Here is an 18,865-nt window from a genome sequence, read left to right as displayed (position 1 = left end):
ATCTCTATCTTCAGGTTCTGCACCAAGTACATCTACATTATACATTTCACAAAGTTTCAGAGATGTTGCTTGTGTAAAGCTTGTTTCAATTTCTTCCATTTTTCTTTTTATATACTGTTTTCTTCTTGTGTTTCTTACCTCTCCTGGACGTTTAAGGGGGGATATAGTAGGGGCTACAGCAGAAATGTTAGCAACCTATGCATCAACAGCTTCACACCCAGGAATATAAACATCTGCACTGTCTTCTTCACATAAGGGTTATGATGATTGTTCAGGTGGGTTGTCACTAAATTTCTTCTTGTAGTCAGTGTATCAATTCCTCCACAGTGGATGTTATGTTAATACTGAACTTACTCAAGGACCAAGATATTTCTGCAATGCCTCTGACAGATTTCCAACAACACCTTCTTGTTTGTACTTTTCATAGTTCACACGCCCCACTCTTTCACTATCGTATTTCCTTACTGACATTGTATCTAACAAAAAGTTCAAACCAAACACAAAACTCAAAGCAGAATGGTTTATGTGCAAGTTCCTACTCATTTGTTGTAAACAGAAGAGTGCTGGAAACAGTGTTGCCAACATGCATATTTTACAATAGAAATTAACTGATGCAGAATTTTGAAAATTTTTTAAAACTTTACACAGAAAAATATTGCCCACTGTGTTTGCACTGACTACTAACATATTAGCCAACAATACTTTGTAAAATTCTCAAAAGTTTTTGGGTGGGGGTGTTCAAGTATATAATTCATAAAAACTCACAAAAATGCAATTTTTAACATTTTTAGTAATAAATATTTACATAATACAGATAGCTGGAGCAGAGAACAATACTTTTTATAATTACATCAGTAGTATCTGGTAATATAACAGAAAATATAGTGTTCTGTGACTTTCCAAATTAGAAAAAGATTGTTAAAAGGAAAAATTAAATTTCATGTTTTCATCTCAAATTTGTAAGTTAAAGGAAGCCCATAAGTGTGCAGGTGTGAACTAAATTTCAACACACTAATGGAGAGATTAACACAAAACATCTGCCAGGTCTCCAATACTTTTGGTTTAATAGTTATATTTTTTGTTCTCTACTGCTTTATGAGTTATTTACAAAATATAAATTTTTCAAAGGGGCATACCATTTACAAAAATTAAGATAAAACAAAAATACTTTATTTGTTAACACTTATGATATAAAGGACTAATATACATTTCTTCCAGAGAAATTCATGAGAATGAGATGAAATCACATGACATATTTTAATAAATTTCTTCCAACATCTAACAGTTGTGAAACACTGTTGTTGTTTTTGTTTAAAGTATTTCTGTGATAAATCTCTCACCTGAATTTCCACATTCTCAGGACAGCTCTTGTTTAAGAACACAGACCACTAAAACTGAATTTTGAAACAATTTTGCTGATGCTATGCAGTGCATACATTAATAGTATGTAAGGTAATTAAACAGAAGTTTCATGTTGACACAATGCCTAACTTTTAACTGCAAATCAATTATTGTTGCAGGTAGCTGCAAGTATCATTTGTCAAGGCTTTTACCCACTTTGTAATTATTACTGTGCATATTTATGCATGTACTGGCCTCTATATCAAAGAGTTTCCAGCAAATATTCCTTGTTCAACCACACTCTGAAGAGTCATGAAAATTTATCTACACATTCATATACCAAATCATTTATGTGCAATACACAGCTCCTTGCTCTATTGTCAAGCTCCTTACTCTACTGTCTTGAGTTTTTTCTTTCACTTTCTTTGCTTTCAGACCTACCTGAAACTTCCAGTAAATTACTTGTTTACGCACTTTGTTTTATTTCTTCATGAGTTCAGTCACTGTGAAAGTCATCATAACAGTTTTACATGACATAAGAACAGCTGACATGAAACTCACTAGACATAATACTATATTTTAACTTTCAGTTTCTGGAACAACATAGTCACGTTTGACTGTGATTTCTTAACTGCTGATAATGAAGAGTGAAGACTCATTATAAACCTTGGACAACTTTCAGTCAGTTTTTTTATAGAAGATTAACTGTCCAAAACAAAGAGCTCTATATCTGTATCAAGTTCTAGTTTCTTCAGTTGAACAAAACCTCACTTCAAAAACTTAAAAACATAAGCTGTTGTACAACATAAACATAACAAAAACATTTTCTAGATTATAATGCATTTTCTGTGTTGGGAAGACTGATTTTTCTGATTGCAATGCAACCACACCAACAAACGCTTTGAAATGCAGTTAAAGTGTTAGTGACCTTTAGAGTACTCAAGGCATATATACTGTAGCTAGCTTGTCAAAGAAAACACAACATTGTAAGACAGGAAATTTTTTACTTACAATACTTCAAAATAGCATGCATTTTCATTCTAGTTTCAGGCAACAACAAAGTGGTTGCAAATGTTTCATAATGTATACTGTAAGTGCATCAGGAAAACATGTGTCTTCCAAGACTAAAATTTTAAACACAAATTATATTTATGGAAATTCTCTCTTGTAACTTGCTTACTACCATAGACATTTACTGTTATTTACATCCTATCGTCAGCTTCCAGAAGTTGTTACTTAAGTAGCAAGGTTGCAAGCTGCTGTTAAGTGAGACCAGTCCTATAAACCTTACTGTACAATAAATACCAACATTTTTTTCTTTACACAAACTTCACACATTTTCATAACTGTTTTCCATATACCACTATGGAATAATGATGTTCATGTGTTCACATCAAATGACAGGTTAACATTGCACCACACCACCTTGCATAAGATGAGTGAGCAAACAAATATGCGAGCAACATATGGATATGTCCAAAACAAAGAATTTGTTCTACTTCGTCCAACTGACTTTTGGGATGTCAAAGTGCTCCGTCAGACTGTCCAGATGCCGGTTGAATTCCTCAACACGCTGCTTGTGTGTCATAGAAGCCTTCTGCTTAATGCGTTCTTTTTGCTGAAAGAAAAAAATGAAAAGTTATTTGGGTTTCCAAACATTCTCGCAACTTACAACCAATACCTATAAAATGTTGTGCCAAACAGGTTTGACATCAAATTGCAGAACAAGTACCCCCTATTAAGACACAATTTAGGCAATTCTGCACATAATTCACCACTGATGAATTGTACTTGAACACAGATTCACTTTTTTGTTACTATCATCTCAGCACAAAGTTTATGACAATTGTTGGTAATTATTGTGTTCTACGCTCACGTAGATTTGTGTTAATTCAGAACAAGGAATGCTTCACCTGTGTAAGTACTGTACATTATTTTTGTTATATCTGTGGAGAGTTAACTTTGAAATCCCAAAAACACAAGCTTAATCCTCTTATAAAGAAGTGTTACAGTTTTTACACCTAAAATCAAGTCAGCAACCAGGACAAACACCCCCCGTGAAGGAAATATGCAGCCCCATTTTTGTCTTAAGGGTATCTGAACAGTCTTGTTTCTGGTTTAAATTTGTCAAAATAGTAGGCCGAGATTTTAGCTTCATGATTAAAAGGATGAAATCTTCTTCCTTATGATACAAAAGCGAATGTTTATCATGAGCACCATGCTGCTTTTTCTGAGTATTTCTCCAAGAAAGTCAGTTTTTTGTAATGATATCAAGTCTTTTCTGGAGAGTTTCGGCTATGGTTTCAGTGTAAATAAATGGTGCTTGTCCATAGATTCCCACAATGTTAGTATGAAAACAGTGTTTCTCCACTACTGGTACCCATTTCCTTCTGCTCCGATTGCTCACGAAGTCTATCTGAAGGAGATACATAAAAACTTGAAACTGTTACGCACACTTATCCCATAAAAGGAATACACAAGGCATGTATGTGGAGAGCTAATGGTAACTGAAGTACTTCTCAGCATCCTGGCCACTGCTGCTTTTTATGTGAGTGAACCAACAGAGACAGAAAAAAAACATTATGGTGAAATATGGCCTACTTGGAATGAACTACTGTCACAATTTTAAGAATGTTGTGTACACTACTCATATTGACCCCAAAAATTTATAGCTATTTCCACTGCACATTAAACTGGGTCTCGTCCCAAACTTTCTGAAAGTCATTTGCCCCTGCACAGTGCTGGCTGGATGCACAATGCCAGGAGCGTAGTTCAGCAGGTGGACTACGGTGGGGTGGAGGTTGTCACAGGCGGGATGGGTAGAGGGAGTGAGAGGTGGGAGGCAGGAAGAGGTGTTGCAGGTAAGTAGCTAATTGCTTCCAGTGAGACAGGTGGTTTGCACACTAAGAACCCAGGAAGGGAGAGTTGGCAGGTGAATCTGCTAGGCATATGATCCACAAATTTCAGAGGGGAATGGTGCATGATGAAGGTGACATGAAGAGATGATGATGGTGATCATGAAGATGATGGTTTGGTTTGTGGGGTACTCAACTGTGCTGTCATCAGCACCCGCACAAATTCTCAATCTGTACACAGTCCAATCTAGCTAATTTCACAAATGATGAGGACAACACAAACACCCAATCCCTGGGCAGAGAAAATCCCCAACCCAGCCAGGAATCGAACCCAGGACCTCGTGATCCAGAAGTAGCAACACTGGCCACTAGACCACGAGCTGCAGACTGACATGGAGAAGTGAAATGGGAGGGGAGCAAGTGGGGACAGTCAGTTAACAGAGATTGAAGCCTGGATGGTTCTGGGAGCAAAGGATGGGTTGCATCCCACCTGTAGTTTAGAAAAGTTGGAGGTGGAGAGAACGATCCATGTGACCCAGGTTTTGAAGCAGTAATTGAAATCACACATGTTGTGCGACCTGGTGGTCTATTTTGTTCTTGGCCACAGTTTGGTGGTGGCCATTCATTCTGGTGGACAGCTGCTTGGTTGTCATACTGACATAAAATGGTGTGCAATGATTTTTCTGATGTAGTGGACTGATCTGACTTCTGATGCAGTAGAAAAGCCTGTATCAGGACCAGAGTAGGAAGTGTTGGGTGGGTGGATTGGGATATGATGCCTGTGGCAAGGGGTTGGGAGTAGGAGTAGCACAAGTAAGGACTAGGATGTTGTGTAGGTTGGGAACGTGACAGAACATTGCTTTGGGAGGGGTGAGGAGGATCTTGGTTAGGATGTCCCTCGTTTCAGGGCAAGTTGATAAATAATCAAAGCCCTGGTGAAGAATACTGACCAGTTTTTCCAATCTAGGGTGATACTGGATGATGAAAGTGATTGTTCCTTGGGGGGTAGTGGGGAGATTACGTATGTGTGGGGATATGGCACAGGAAATCTGTTTTCAGACTAGGTTTGGGTGGTAGTGCCTGTCTGTGAATGCCCTTGCGAGACCATCGGCCTAGTGGGCAACAGGATTCTCATATGACAGCCATGGATCACATGCCTAGCCAATTGCACCTGTCAACTCTCCCTCTCCGCACACCTAGCGAGCAAACCGGCTGCCTCCTTCTGGGCAATTAGTTGTGTACCTGCAACCCTTCTTCACACCAAATTGACACAACCCCACCCCCACAGTAGTCCACCTGCCAAATTGTGCTCCTGGAACTATGTAGAGGACACATGCACGTCCGCCATGCACACACATGAATATGGAAGGATTACTCCAAAAGCTAAGACGTTTTCTGTCTTCTTTTTTTTTATTGCACCTGTTGACAACTCAATGCTTCTTTTTGGTGAATGGTCTTCCTAACTCCTAAAATATTTAGATTCAACAGAACTTTCCTACATAATGAGATGACATAAGTGTTGATGTGCCACAACATTACTGCATTAGATCAAGATGCCCTGTACTCGACAAACTCAGATGCTATTGCTTTGTTCACTCCTAATGCTTTTGTCCTGATAAGATAAAATCTTGATTTCAATGTACGAGCATTTCATTACGGGTGCTCTGGGCACCACTCAAGCCCTGGAAGTGTCAGGGATCGCCACCAAGGACGGTTACAGCATTCCCATATACTTGGGCACAAAGACAAAATGTTTGGTGCTATTTTAATGCAGGGTATCGTCACTTGGCTGATGATGCACCATTTCCTCCAATTCTTCACATTATTTACACAGCCTTCTTTGCGATCACCACACTGACAATAGCACCAAGATGACAGCCTCCATGTCAATTTACAGTTGAGAGTATACACTATCGCTCTGCAAATCTTTAGCAGTAGAATGCGTGTCCCCAGAGTAATACTGGTCTGTGCATGCCGAAACATATTGACACTGCAACAAATGAAAGCTGTCAAATTATGAGGAGATGCTTAAACTATCAGCAATGGGCAACCTGCATATATTATTCAGAATAGCACCCTCATTAGTGTGAAGGGACTTTGAAACCAATATAGTGATCAACAAGCTGGAATGAAGAAAACCCATTGCATGATCAGCAGGCACCAAAAATCAGGTTAAGATTGAAAAGGAATCTTGTGAACTTCCTAGGTAATTGACCTGGGCTGCAATTCTGTTTATTGGACATGGTTTGCACCTGCTCATACAGCCCTTTTTCTTCTCCTGATTCCGGTCACAGCCACTCCACTGCAATTACATTTCTGGGCTTTCCACATGGTCCACTCCTGTTATATGATGGGAGGTAACTACTTTGAGGATTTCATTTCTTACTCAACTCATTGCCATTTTACTGACCACCACATCCAAACATATTCCAGCATACGAGTTTCCAGGATCAATCATTCACCCTGCAGCAGACTGTGCTCTGTTTCGAAACTTCCTGGCTGCTTAAAACTTTGTTCTGCACCAAAACCCCTACCTGGAACTTTGTGTTTCCTGGGCAATGCTCATTGTGGCTGGCCTTTCCAGGTACGACACATGACCCATTCTCACAGCTTTACTTCCCAAACATTGGGTTGTTATTCATATCAAAACAGGTCATTTGGTAGAGCCTACAACAGAAAAAAATCGTGTGGGCAGGTAAATGTTATGTCCAATAAACTTAATCGCAGAAAGCATCTTGCAATGATGACAATTTTCAAATCATTATCTGTGTTTGACATAGCCAAGTTCTGGCCTCAATTTCTTTACAAATCATTAGGTAAATGTGCACTGGCTCTTACGCTGCATGCTGAAGTTAGTAACTACACAGAGAATAGTGGTAAATGAACACAATGAATCCTGAGTTCCGTGTCGGTAGCCAAAGACGTTGCTATTTCGTAACATTATATGCTACATAAATAAACGTAGTTCACATATTGAAATATCTGTGACGAGGAAGATCCTGAATGTTGTCACTAGAAAATATGACAAAATATTTCTCAGAAGCAATTTTGTAATGTTATTGCTGCTAATTTTAATTGTAGGAATTTAAATCATGCTTTTGGCTATCAGCCTAATCGCAATCTTAGAAATCTTAACATAATCACAAAAAAATGAAGTAACAAATTAACATAACTCCTGAAACTTAGGAATACATACGGAGTCAATTTAAACATGTTGGTATATATTAAAACAATGCAAATCTGTAAATGTAGAAAAATAGGTGCTACATCAATTGGTTTGTGTCACTAGTTTGCACATAATCTGCTTAAGCTGCCACTTAACCCCCCCCCCCCCCCAATTAGTGTTGCCAACTTTCTTTCAATACTATACTTAAGTTTAGCCTAAAAAGTTGTTTTAATGGCAGTAGTAACAATATAGAACAAAAATCAGAACTTTATTCTGGACTGTAAATTTTGGAAATAGTTTCCATGCTGTTGTGGACCTCAGTCTGAAGACTGGTTTAAAGCAGCTCTCCATGCTATTCTGTCCTGTGCAGGCCTCTCTTCTTCAAACAACTACTGCAACCTATAGGCTTCTGAGTCTGTTAACTGTATTCATCTCTTGGGCTCTCTCGACAACTTTCATCCGCACACTACCCTTGATCTCTAAGAACATGTCCTATCAACTGATCCCTTCTTTTAGTCAAGTTTTGCCACAGATTTCTTTTCTCCCCAATTCTGTTTAGTACCTCCTCGATCTACCAATCTAATACTCAGAATTCAAAAGCTTCCATTCTTTTTTTTGTTTATACTGTTTATCGCCCACGATTCACTTCTATACAAGGCTACACTCCAGACAAATACCCTTAGAAATGATTTCCTAACACTTAATTCTACATTTGATGTTACAAATTTCTCTTCTTCAGAAACACTTTTCTTGCCACTGTCAGTCTACTTCCTACTTTGGCCATCATCGGTTATTTTAATGCTCAAATAGCAAAACTCATCTTCTACTTTTAGTCTCTCACTTCCTAAAATGATTCCTTCAGCATTACCTGATTGAATTCTATTACACTGCATTACCCTCTTTGATGTTCATTTTATATCATCCTTTCAAGACATTGTCCATTCCATTCAACTACTCTTTCAAGTCTTGCTGTTTCTGACACAATTACAGTGTCAGTGGCAAACCTCATAGTTCTTATTTGTTCTCCCCGAACTTTAATTCCTTCTCCAAATTTTTCTTCGGTTTTCTTTACTGCTTGCTCAATGCACAGATTGAGTAACACTAGCGATAGCCTACAACCCTGTCTCACTGCTGTAATGTCCCTACGTAATGTAATATGATTGTAATATTCTTGCTGCGAGTACCAGCGATGATGCGCTACCATACTTTGAGACAATGCTCTTTGCTGTGGAAAAAAAAGCATTATGTTTTCTTGTAATTGCTGGAGATAAGTTTGCACACAGAAGTAATTTGAAATGCAGAGGTCAACTTGTAATCTCAATTATCAAGAATAAAAATTTAATTCTTGAAAAAGGTACATATCGTTTACAAACATTTATTTGATGTTGGATCCTTGGGCCTTCATAAAAATTATTAGTGTGTTTAGCAATATGGTGCATAGTGATTTCTTTGCGAATTAACAATACTGGACAGATCTGCTACTACCACACTCCAAATGACGTGCAATATTTTGCAGTCAGCTTGTACGTCCAAGACGTTCCCTAAGCGTCATACTGCCACTGTTGTTAAACGTTATCATTCTGAAAGTGTTTCCTGAAAAGAAAATTTTACAGTGACTAAATACTGTAGCTGCTAAGGGAGACGGCATCTTCATCACGAGTTGTAGCAGTTTTTTCCAACTTGCCTAGTGTTCTCTGAGAAACGGAGAACCAGAAAACTCCGACTGCCAACTCACTACTGCCTATCCCGTTTTCTCCTTACAGCAGCGATGAAGAAAACACATTCATCTATAGTCAAATTTTTTCACAGATCGTTTGTATTAGACAGGCAAAATTTTTTATAATGTATGTATCTAGCCAAAAAATCCAAAAAGAGTTTTTTTAATGCAGTACCTGTCTTTATCTATGTCAAAGTCAAAAGTAAGCAAGCTAATTAATTAATAAATTCTTTATTTATGGCGTAGCATCAGCTCATTTCACTGCCTTCTCAACAACTGCTTCCCTCTCATGCCTCTTGACTCGTAGCTGCCGTCTGGTTTCAGTACCAGCTGTAAATAGCCCTTCGTTCCCTGTATTCTACTCATGCTACCTTCAGACTTTTCAAAGACAGTATTCCAATCAACACTGTCAGAAACTTTCTCTAGGCCTATAAAGGCCTTTCCTTAGCCTATCTTCTAGGTGTCTTAGGGTGCATTCCGACATTTCTCTTGAATCCAAACTTATGTTCTGTGAGGTCTGCTTCTACCAGTTTTTCCATTCTTGTGTGAAGAATCTGTCAGTATTTTGCAACCATGACTCACTAAACTGATAGTTTGGTAATATTCACACCCATCAAGCACCTGCTTTCTTTTCTGGAATTTTTACACTCTCCTTGAAGTCTGAAGGTACTTCACCTGTCTATTAGATCTTGCACACCAGGTGGAATAGTTTTGTCATGGCTGGTTCTCTCAAGGGCATCAGTATTTCCAACAAATTGTCATTACTCCAGGGGCCTTGTTTTGACTTGGGTCTTTCAGTGTTCTGTCCAATTCTTCTCACGATACCACACGTCCTATCTCATCTTCATCTATGTCTTCTTCCCTTCCTGTAAAATTGCCTTATAGTTCATTTTCCTTGTGTAGTCCCTCTATATACAACTTCCACCTTGCAGCTCTCCCTTCTTTGCTTAGTACTGGTTGTCGTCTGAGCTCTTGATATTCATGCAACTGCTGCTCTTTTCTACAAAGGCCTCTTCAATTTTTCTGTAGGCAGTCTCTCTTTCTCCCCTATGATATATGCTTCTATAGCCTTACATTTGTCCTCTAGCCATTCATCGTTAGCCACTTTGCACTTCCTGTCAATCTTTTTTGTATATATATTTGTATTCCCTTTCACCTACTTCTACATTTGTATTCCCTTCCACCTGTTTCATTTGCTGGCATTTTTACATTGCCTCCTTTCATCAATTAAATTCAGTGTATCTTGTGATATTCAAGGATTTTGACTAAGCCTTGTCTTTTTATCTATTTCATCATCAACTGTCTCCACTATTTCATCCCCCAGAGCTACCCAGTCATCATCTACTGTATTCATTTCTCCTGTTCATTTTTTGCTCCCAGTGAAACTCTCAAATATCTCTGGTTCTTTCAACTTATTCGATACAGTCTCCTCAATTTCCTAGCTTTGTGCAATTTCTTCAGTTTTAATCTACAATAAACGTAATTAATTTAATCGGCTCATAAATTGTAACAGTCGAGAGCCACAACTGCAGCTAGAAATGTCTTACAGTTCTAAATCTGGCACCAAAATCTCTGTCTTACCACTATACAATCAACTTGAAACCTTCCAGTGCCTCCAAGGTACCTTCCGTGTATACAACCTTCTTTCACGATTCTTAAACTAAGCATTAGTGATGATTAAATTATGTTCTGTGCAAAATTATAACAGATGGCTTCCTCTTTCATCCCCCCCCCCCCCCCCCCGGTCCATATTCACCTACTACTAAACCTTTTCTTTTTTCCACAACTGTATTCCAGTCCCCCACCACAATTAAATTTTCATCTCCTTTAACTAGCTGAATGATTTCTTTTGTCTCATCATAAATTTCTTTAATCTCTTCATCATATGCACGGTTACTTGGCGTGTAAACTTGAATTACTGTTGTGGATGTTGGCTTCATTTCTACCTCAGCTACAATAATATGTTCACTATGTTGTTCATAGTAGCTTACTCGCATTACTTGAATTACAGTGGTGAATGTTGGCTTCATTTCTATCTCGGCTACAATAATGTGTTCACTATGCTGTTCATAGTAGCTTACTCGCATTCCCTTTTTCTTATTCATTATTACACGTACTCCTGCATTACACCTATTTGAGCTAGTATTTCTATAACACTGTACTCACTTGACCTGAAGTCCTGTTCCTCGTGCCACCAAATTTCACTAAATCCCACTATATCTTACATCAACCTATTTATTTCCATTTTTAAATTCTCGAACCTACATATCTGATAAAGGGATCTAACATTCCACACTCTTGACCCATAAGACCCCCCCCCCCCCCTCCTCCTGACGATGACACCACCATCCAACAAAGTTCCAATCCAAAGATTCAAATGGGGGACTATTTTATCTCCAGAATATTTTACCCGAGAGGATATCACCACCATTAGACCACGCAGAACAGCTGCAGGCCCGTGGTGAAATAAATGGCTGTAATTTCCTATTACTTTCAACCATTCACAGCACCAGCACAGCAAGAACATGTGGCTGATGTTACAACACCAGATCAGGTAATCATCCAGACTGTTGCCCCAGCAGTTACTGTAAATACTGCTGCCCCTCTTCAGGAACCACATATTTCGACTCACAACAAACATCCTCCATTGTGGTTGTATCTACAGCGCAGCTACCTGCATCACTGAGACATTGAAACCACACTACCTCAACAAAGTCCATGGTTCATGGGAGAAGGGCTGGGCGACAACTTCCGTAAACATCATAAATGTATTAATTCCTCAATCCATTCCTCCTCCACATATATTCAAATAAATAAGAGTTAAACATATTTTTGCACAGGTTCATTCCATGCAAGCAGCACTTTACAGCAAACTGTGCCCCACTTTGATATTAGTGTGTGTGTACATGTGTCTGGAGCTCCGAGTCACAGACAAGTACACAAAACCATCAGAGAGGCAGTTGGATGATTGGACACAATATGAAATTACTGCTGTGCCATATACCATATACTATTTTTATCACATTGAGAAGCACATACTTCTTTTCTGAACAACTTGAACAAAGCACTACTCACTTCCTCTCCATGCTGCCAATACCCATTCATCGGAAACATTATTATTACTTCTTTCAAACTTCCTCTTCCCAAACACAGATCCAACCAAAACACCCGAAAGTCCGTCACTATTTCCCAAGCAATCCAAAACAAACTTTGTGGCAGAAGCTGCATGAAACTCCCTTCCTTTTGTACATATTTTCATTATTTGCTAGGTCACAGTGATAAGGGAACAGGATAGTATGCATATAGATTAATGAAAAGAGAACTGTATAGGTTAAGGAGTTCCTGGATTTTTTTGTATTAGCGATAGAGATCATGTGATAGTCTTCATGTTACATATGAGGCCTCTATTCAAGCTGTTACATGTATGTAACAAGAAAATGTGAGAAACGTGAATTTTAGCATACAAACAATAAGTGGGTTAGAATACCTTCCTGAGCCCATTCCCTTCCCTAGATGTGAAGTGACGCTACTAATATGACATAGTGAGAGCTGAAGTGATGATGGGTTTCAATGGTTACGAGATAGTGTAAATAGTGCAAAGGGCAATGTGTCACAGTGGATGAATTAGATGTCACCAAAGTTTGAATCACAGTTTCACTCCAAAAAACAGGTTCTGCACAAAATGTTTTCAGTCAACGAAGCTTGCAACACAGTGGGTGAAAAATGTTGCAGCCCTTTCTATACTGAACAGCTGCAGAGCTGCTGCCATCAGCATTGAAGAGAGTAAAGCTGTGTTTCTGTAGGCCAAATGAGATACTTCAGACAAGATATTCCAGAAAGCTAGAATTTTAGGGCAGCTGGTGTTTAGGGCATGCTGTAGAGTCTTGGCCTCTGCTGCAATGGGACAAGTCAGCACTCATGGACAGGAAAAGACTGATCCCTCTCCCCCAAAGTCTATACCCTGACAAAATACGGGTTCACAATGCAGAACATATAGCTGAACACTAAGCTGGCACCCGATACAGCCACACCGGATGGCCCATAACTTCATACTGTGGTGAGTGGTCTCAAGCACATCCCAACCAAGCCAAATACTCCCACACTAAACACCTCACCCCCAGAAATCCAAATATGGACACATGAGATAGAATTCCCGAGGAAGGAAATGAACAAGAGCACCTATGCAAATATGACGGAAACACAAAACATGTCTAGAAAACAGGCATGCACAAGCTGTAGCACGTCTGCGTACTACAAAGCAACACATGCCAAATGTGCCAGCTCCTCAAAAAACATGCACAGAACCAAAACTGGCTGTGCCACAGTGCCACCCGAAGGCAGGTCACAGACCAGATGTCCTGGACATGTTATCAATAAAAACATTGGTGACAATGTGACATTTGACCAAGTCCAGGGTCTCACATGAAACCACAGGTCAGTGCTACAGTAGGCAGGTTCTGCAGGATGAACCTCCTGGCCGACTTTCCGAGGAAAGATACATACATATGGATTGGGAACAGTATCGCAGTGTCCTAACAGACAAACAAACCCAACAATAGATCTACCATAGATGGAAAAGTTGGACAACTATCAAATCTCTCATAAAAAAGATCCAAGATGCCATAAAACATGCCAGAACAACGGCATTCCCTTGACATCAGCTGCCAGTCTGACCATAGCAGCCACCCAGGCAATAGGGAGGATGCCATATACCACAATGATACCTGCAGCAACACGAACAAAAGTGGTGGAGTGTGGCAACTGCAGCACAGTACATCACACCTTTGCATCTTACACCTCACCAATAGAGGACAGTTGGGTACCGCATGGCCTCATCTCTTTTCCGACCATGACCTCCAAAGTCTGCCAATTGTTCTTATACATAAAGAATGATCACAGAGTATAACAAATCTATACTATACATCAATACACACACAATCAGCAAATCCGATAGAGTTGACTCCATCACCTTGGCACACCACAAAAAAAATGTCTATTTTTTGTGTTGCACTGGGAATTTGGCAGCCAGATTTTTCTCAGGGGGGAGAGTTAAAACTGAATAAAACACAGCCATCCTCAGTGCCTTGGACAGGTCACTGAGACTCACATATTGGTCATTCCTGGATAATGCATCTGCCAATACAGCAACTCAGCAAAAGTCTCCACTTCAAGATGGCAACGACATGGGACATCTACCAGCCTCCATGAAGTTAACATGGAAATGCAGTCCCTTCTGCGAAGTCAGCACGGAGCAGCTGCATTTAAACCTCTCCTGGACCAGCCACCATTACCACCTAGTTGGGCAGTGTAGCTGTACCAAGTCTGTGTCAGAGACAGCCTCAGAGATCATACCGTAACTGTCACCACCCTCACTCCTGCATCAAGTTCTGAACCAACAGCCGCTGCTTGACTGCCCAATCCCTGGCACCTGGCAGCCAACACCATCATCATCATCTCTACTGCAACTCTCCTCTTTGCCAGAGTCCACCAACTGCCTGCCCCTGTTCCCTAGTCCCAAGCCAGGCCCTGTGCAATGCGCCACAACCTGTTACAAGTGAGAAGATATCACTGTCACTGCCTCTAGCTCCCCACTCCGTGTCGTAATCAGTATTTGACCACTACTGTCGACTCAGCTCCTAGTGTAGTAGCAATGCTAATTCAGTTTGCCACACTGCTAGCAGCGCATGTAAGTCACATGCTGCATCTACCACACTCCCTGCTACAAGCTGGAACAACATGAAAGAATGCTAAACCATGCCAAAAATGAGTGCGCACTGAGATGACTGTTCAAGCTGTATGAATTACTAAAAAATTGTTTATGTTCACCATTTCTTTCTCTACATCTGCCACAGCATTACTCCAATCTCACAGTTATAGAAAACACCCCAAGACATCACAGGTGGGGATCGAGCCCATCCTGACAAACAAGAAGGCAGCTCCTACCAACTAGTAGCAAGTTTCGCAACCCAGACCACAACACCAACGTAAATTTTGACATCCACATCTCACAGAAAATTATGTGCACAAACAATCCCACTACCCCACTTTTAAAATAAATAAACAACCAAACACACACACACACACACACACACACACACACACACACACACACACACACACACACACACACACACACACACACAAATATTCCTTTCGACCCTGCTGCATAACCATTAAACTCTACATTATGGCTCAGCGTTAAATGTTGAAACAATCCCTGTACGAAGAAAAAGAATTGTAAACAATAGTGGAACCCTCTGCAATATATCCTTCAATTAGACCAACCAAATCTATTTAGTACACCTCTCACCACCCTAAAAACTGCATCAAATACAACACCCCCCCCCCTTCTCCCCCTTCACACTTATGTTCCCACAAGACATCATTCCTCTCGTGCTTAGGCTTCCTGAACAGTAGTCATCAATTCCTGCAACTATCCTCAACCCCCTGTTTAAGGCTCTCCTATACTGTACCATCTTTGAACAAACCTCGTGACAAAAAGAAAACCAAAATAAAACACACCTATCACCGACAGCAATTTCTTGCAAACAAAGCCAAATAGATGAACAATTACAGCAATAAGAAGTCAACAAAACAATATCTACAAGGCCAACCAGATTTTTCAAACCAGGGAACTCCAAGTCTTATCATGGCGGCACCATCACATGTCCTGCTCCCTGGTTAGAGAAGCAGTGACATATCAACTACTTCAATTCGCCGAACTAATGACACTGCTTACATTCTATGACGAGCTATATAGAAATTTTATAGTCACAGCCATGTCCTCATCCACCGTAGCACTAACAAATAGCTGTTAAATCAGTGGTTAGATTCATACCTAGCATCAAATGATGAACACACAAAATTAACCATTGTGAAAGGGTAGTTGCTACTCACCATACAGCAGAAATGCTAAGTCACAGACAGGCACAACAAAAAAGGCTGTCACAAAGTGGGCTTTCAGCCAAAAAGGCCTTTGTCGAAAACAGACAAAAAAAACACACACACACACACACACACACACACACACACACACACTACCACAGTCTCTGGCAGCTGAAGCAAGTCTGCGAGCAGCAGCACATGACGAGAGGTAACCAGGTGGTGAGGGTAAGGAGGAGGCTGGGGGAGGTAGGAGGAGGAACAGCTGGATAGGGGGTGGGGGACGGTAAAGTGCTGCTTATTGGAGCATACAGTGACAAGGTGGAGAGAGGGCAGGACAGCTAGGTGCAGTCCTGAGGTTAGACAGAGGGTGGGGTGGTAGTGGAAAAGGAGGGAAGTAAAAAGACAGTGTGTGTTGGTGGAATAGAGGGTTGTGTAGTGCTGGGATGGGGAAAGGGCTAGATGGGTAAGGGCAACAACTATTGAAGTTTGAGGCTAGGAGAGTTAGGGTACATACAATAAATTGCAGGGGAAGTTTCAAACTGTGCAATCCTGAAAAGCTGGGAAGGATCTGGATGGCACAGGTTGTGAAGCAGTCATTGAAATGAAGAACGTCAAGTTGGGATACTTGCTCACCAAAAGGGTGGTCCACTTGTTTCCGGACCACAGTTTGTCAGTGGCCATTCATGCAAACAGACAGCTTGCTGGTTGTCATGCCCACATGGAATGCAGCACAGTGGTTGCAGCTTAACTTTTAGATCACACAACTAGATTAACAGGTAGCCCTGCCTTTGATGCTAATTATCTGTTTATATGAGGTAGCTGCACAATTAAATACGAAATTAAGTACAGAGGGTATATACTTTGATTAAATGGGAGCATGCTTTCATGCACATTGTAACAGAAATGAAGTCAACGTTAAAGTAGAGAAGAGGTTGTCACATAGGGTTCTGCTCATAGTCAACTTTTTTCCTTGGTACACACAAATGACCATACACTGAATATTGTAAGGGATTTAATTGTTTCCTGAAATTTGTGACGATACAGTTAGAAAAATTGAAAACTGAACAATAAGTTCATCGCTTTTATCACAGCTGATCAGTTCTCAGCAGTTACATACATGACAACATACTTGTCAAACTTTTCTGTTTATTCCTTCACATATACACAGGGGCCTACAAAACTGAATTCAACATGACAACGGGCAGATTCTGTCTTAATTGTTCTACAATATAACATATAACACGTGAACAAACAACAGTACTGAGCAAGCATATACATACCATTTTTTCCTGCATCTTTAGGAATGCCAATTCTGCCTTTGTTCTTTTAATTTCATTTACTTGCTTTTCTTCCTTCGGTACTTCTATAATTTTAGGAACTTGTTCCAACAATTTCTTCTGATCCTTCTTTTTCTTTTTCCTAACGTAGGACATGAATATTAGCAAGCAATTCTACAGTTACCTAAATAGTCTTTCACACGTGGGACACTTTGTTACATACTCACTTTTTCACACCACCGTCCCCTTTTATTTTCAATGGGCCTTTCGCGACAACTTCGTACTCTGACATTTCACAATTTTGCGCTGTACACCACAGAAGCTGCTTACTCGTTGGTAAACTGCACGAACAATCGAGAAACAAACTCCACAACCAAAGACATTCCGCCGATACAGATGTTATCATGGATAGATCTCGTTGCAAAGATATACCCCTTTCTCGGGAATTTGGCCGCCTGGAGCAAGCCTTTTTATTCGACGTCACTTCGGCATCTTGCACGTCAGTGAATTAACGATGAAGGAAACACATGTAGAGCCAGTTCCGAGAGGAGGAAGTCCCGACCCGGCCGGGAATCGAATCCGGGTCCCCGTGATCGAGAATCAGCAACGCTAGCTACAAGACCACGAGCTACTGACCACGGTTTTGCAGTCAGTGCTAAAGCGGGGTTTCCACATTCAAAATTCAACTTTTGTGATGTCACAATTGACTTGACGGCTAATACGGCACTGGCGCCTCAGCAGTTTTTAACACGCTCCTATCAAAATTGTCGTGGCAATGTTTCCAATAAGCTGGTATTATTTGTACGGACATTAGTGTTGTCATTGAGGGTATGGTATTACAACTGAGCCAAGAATCCAACTAGAAGAAGAGGAAGCACAAATGTTGGGTTGGAAGGTGGAATTTACTCACGAATAACATCAAACAAAGTAATGAACGTAGTCCTCGTAAATGAAGATCCATATGTGTAACATTTACAGATAAGGAAAGCTAATTCCGAGAACTTGTAGGGCTGTGATTTAAGTTCTATAAAAAATCCGACACTCTCATTTAAAATGCAGTTCTGGCTCAAGTAAAACTAGAAGTGACACTTCGATATGTGACATTTGGTTAGGGTTGCCGTAAGTTTTGTCTGACAAACTTATTAAAAATGGACGTAATTTTGGAAGAAACCTGGACAAACTACGCCACCTCACTTAATCATAAAAAGCGAAAAATGCGAACAAAGTGCTCCTTTTAGTCGGGAATTGAGAACCACTGTAGTGAGGCGTTTACAGTAGGTCCTCTATCCAGGCACCTCAAATAACAGCTTTCCTTCAGTCTGTGAGTCACACTATCTTCGAGGGCGTAGAAGAGGCCGCTGCTGCAGCCATGTCTGTGGTTGTAGTAAAAAAAAAGGAATAGGAGGAGAACAAAAAGGTCCACTGCACATTTATTGTTTTGCCGGTAAACTGCACTCAGAGATACTCAAATTCACAATACATAAATTCAAATTGTTTTGGAGAACTAGTAAGCTTAAGTGTATTTTTCCAATTCTTTTCCAAAAAATAGAAGACACCTAAGAAATCAGACAGAGAAAATCTTACAAATTCCAATGTAGGTGTCTGGAAGCAAGGCGGACATTAT

The 18,865-nt window shown here is 40.2% G+C and overlaps 1 protein-coding gene across 1 annotated transcript; it reads right to left on the bottom strand.

Moving 5' to 3' along the window:
- Positions 1-801: 801 nt before the first annotated feature.
- LOC126458373 (protein FAM32A) lies at positions 802-17,622 on the bottom strand. The gene is made up of 3 exons (XM_050095349.1): positions 17,469-17,622; positions 17,245-17,383; positions 802-2,959 (listed from the first exon to the last, which is right to left on the bottom strand). Exons 1-3 carry the CDS (start codon positions 17,531-17,533, stop codon positions 2,837-2,839), a joined length of 327 nt encoding a protein of 108 aa, XP_049951306.1. The 5' UTR covers positions 17,534-17,622; the 3' UTR covers positions 802-2,836.
- Between the last annotated feature and the right edge of the window lie 1,243 nt (positions 17,623-18,865).

The sequence above is a fragment of the Schistocerca serialis genome, chromosome 2, assembly GCF_023864345.2.
Source record: "Schistocerca serialis cubense isolate TAMUIC-IGC-003099 chromosome 2, iqSchSeri2.2, whole genome shotgun sequence".
In the NCBI taxonomy this organism is placed as follows: Eukaryota; Metazoa; Arthropoda; class Insecta; order Orthoptera; family Acrididae; genus Schistocerca; species Schistocerca serialis.
The sequence above is the reverse complement of the archived record's forward strand: the minus strand, read 5'-3'. Positions and strand labels throughout refer to the sequence as shown.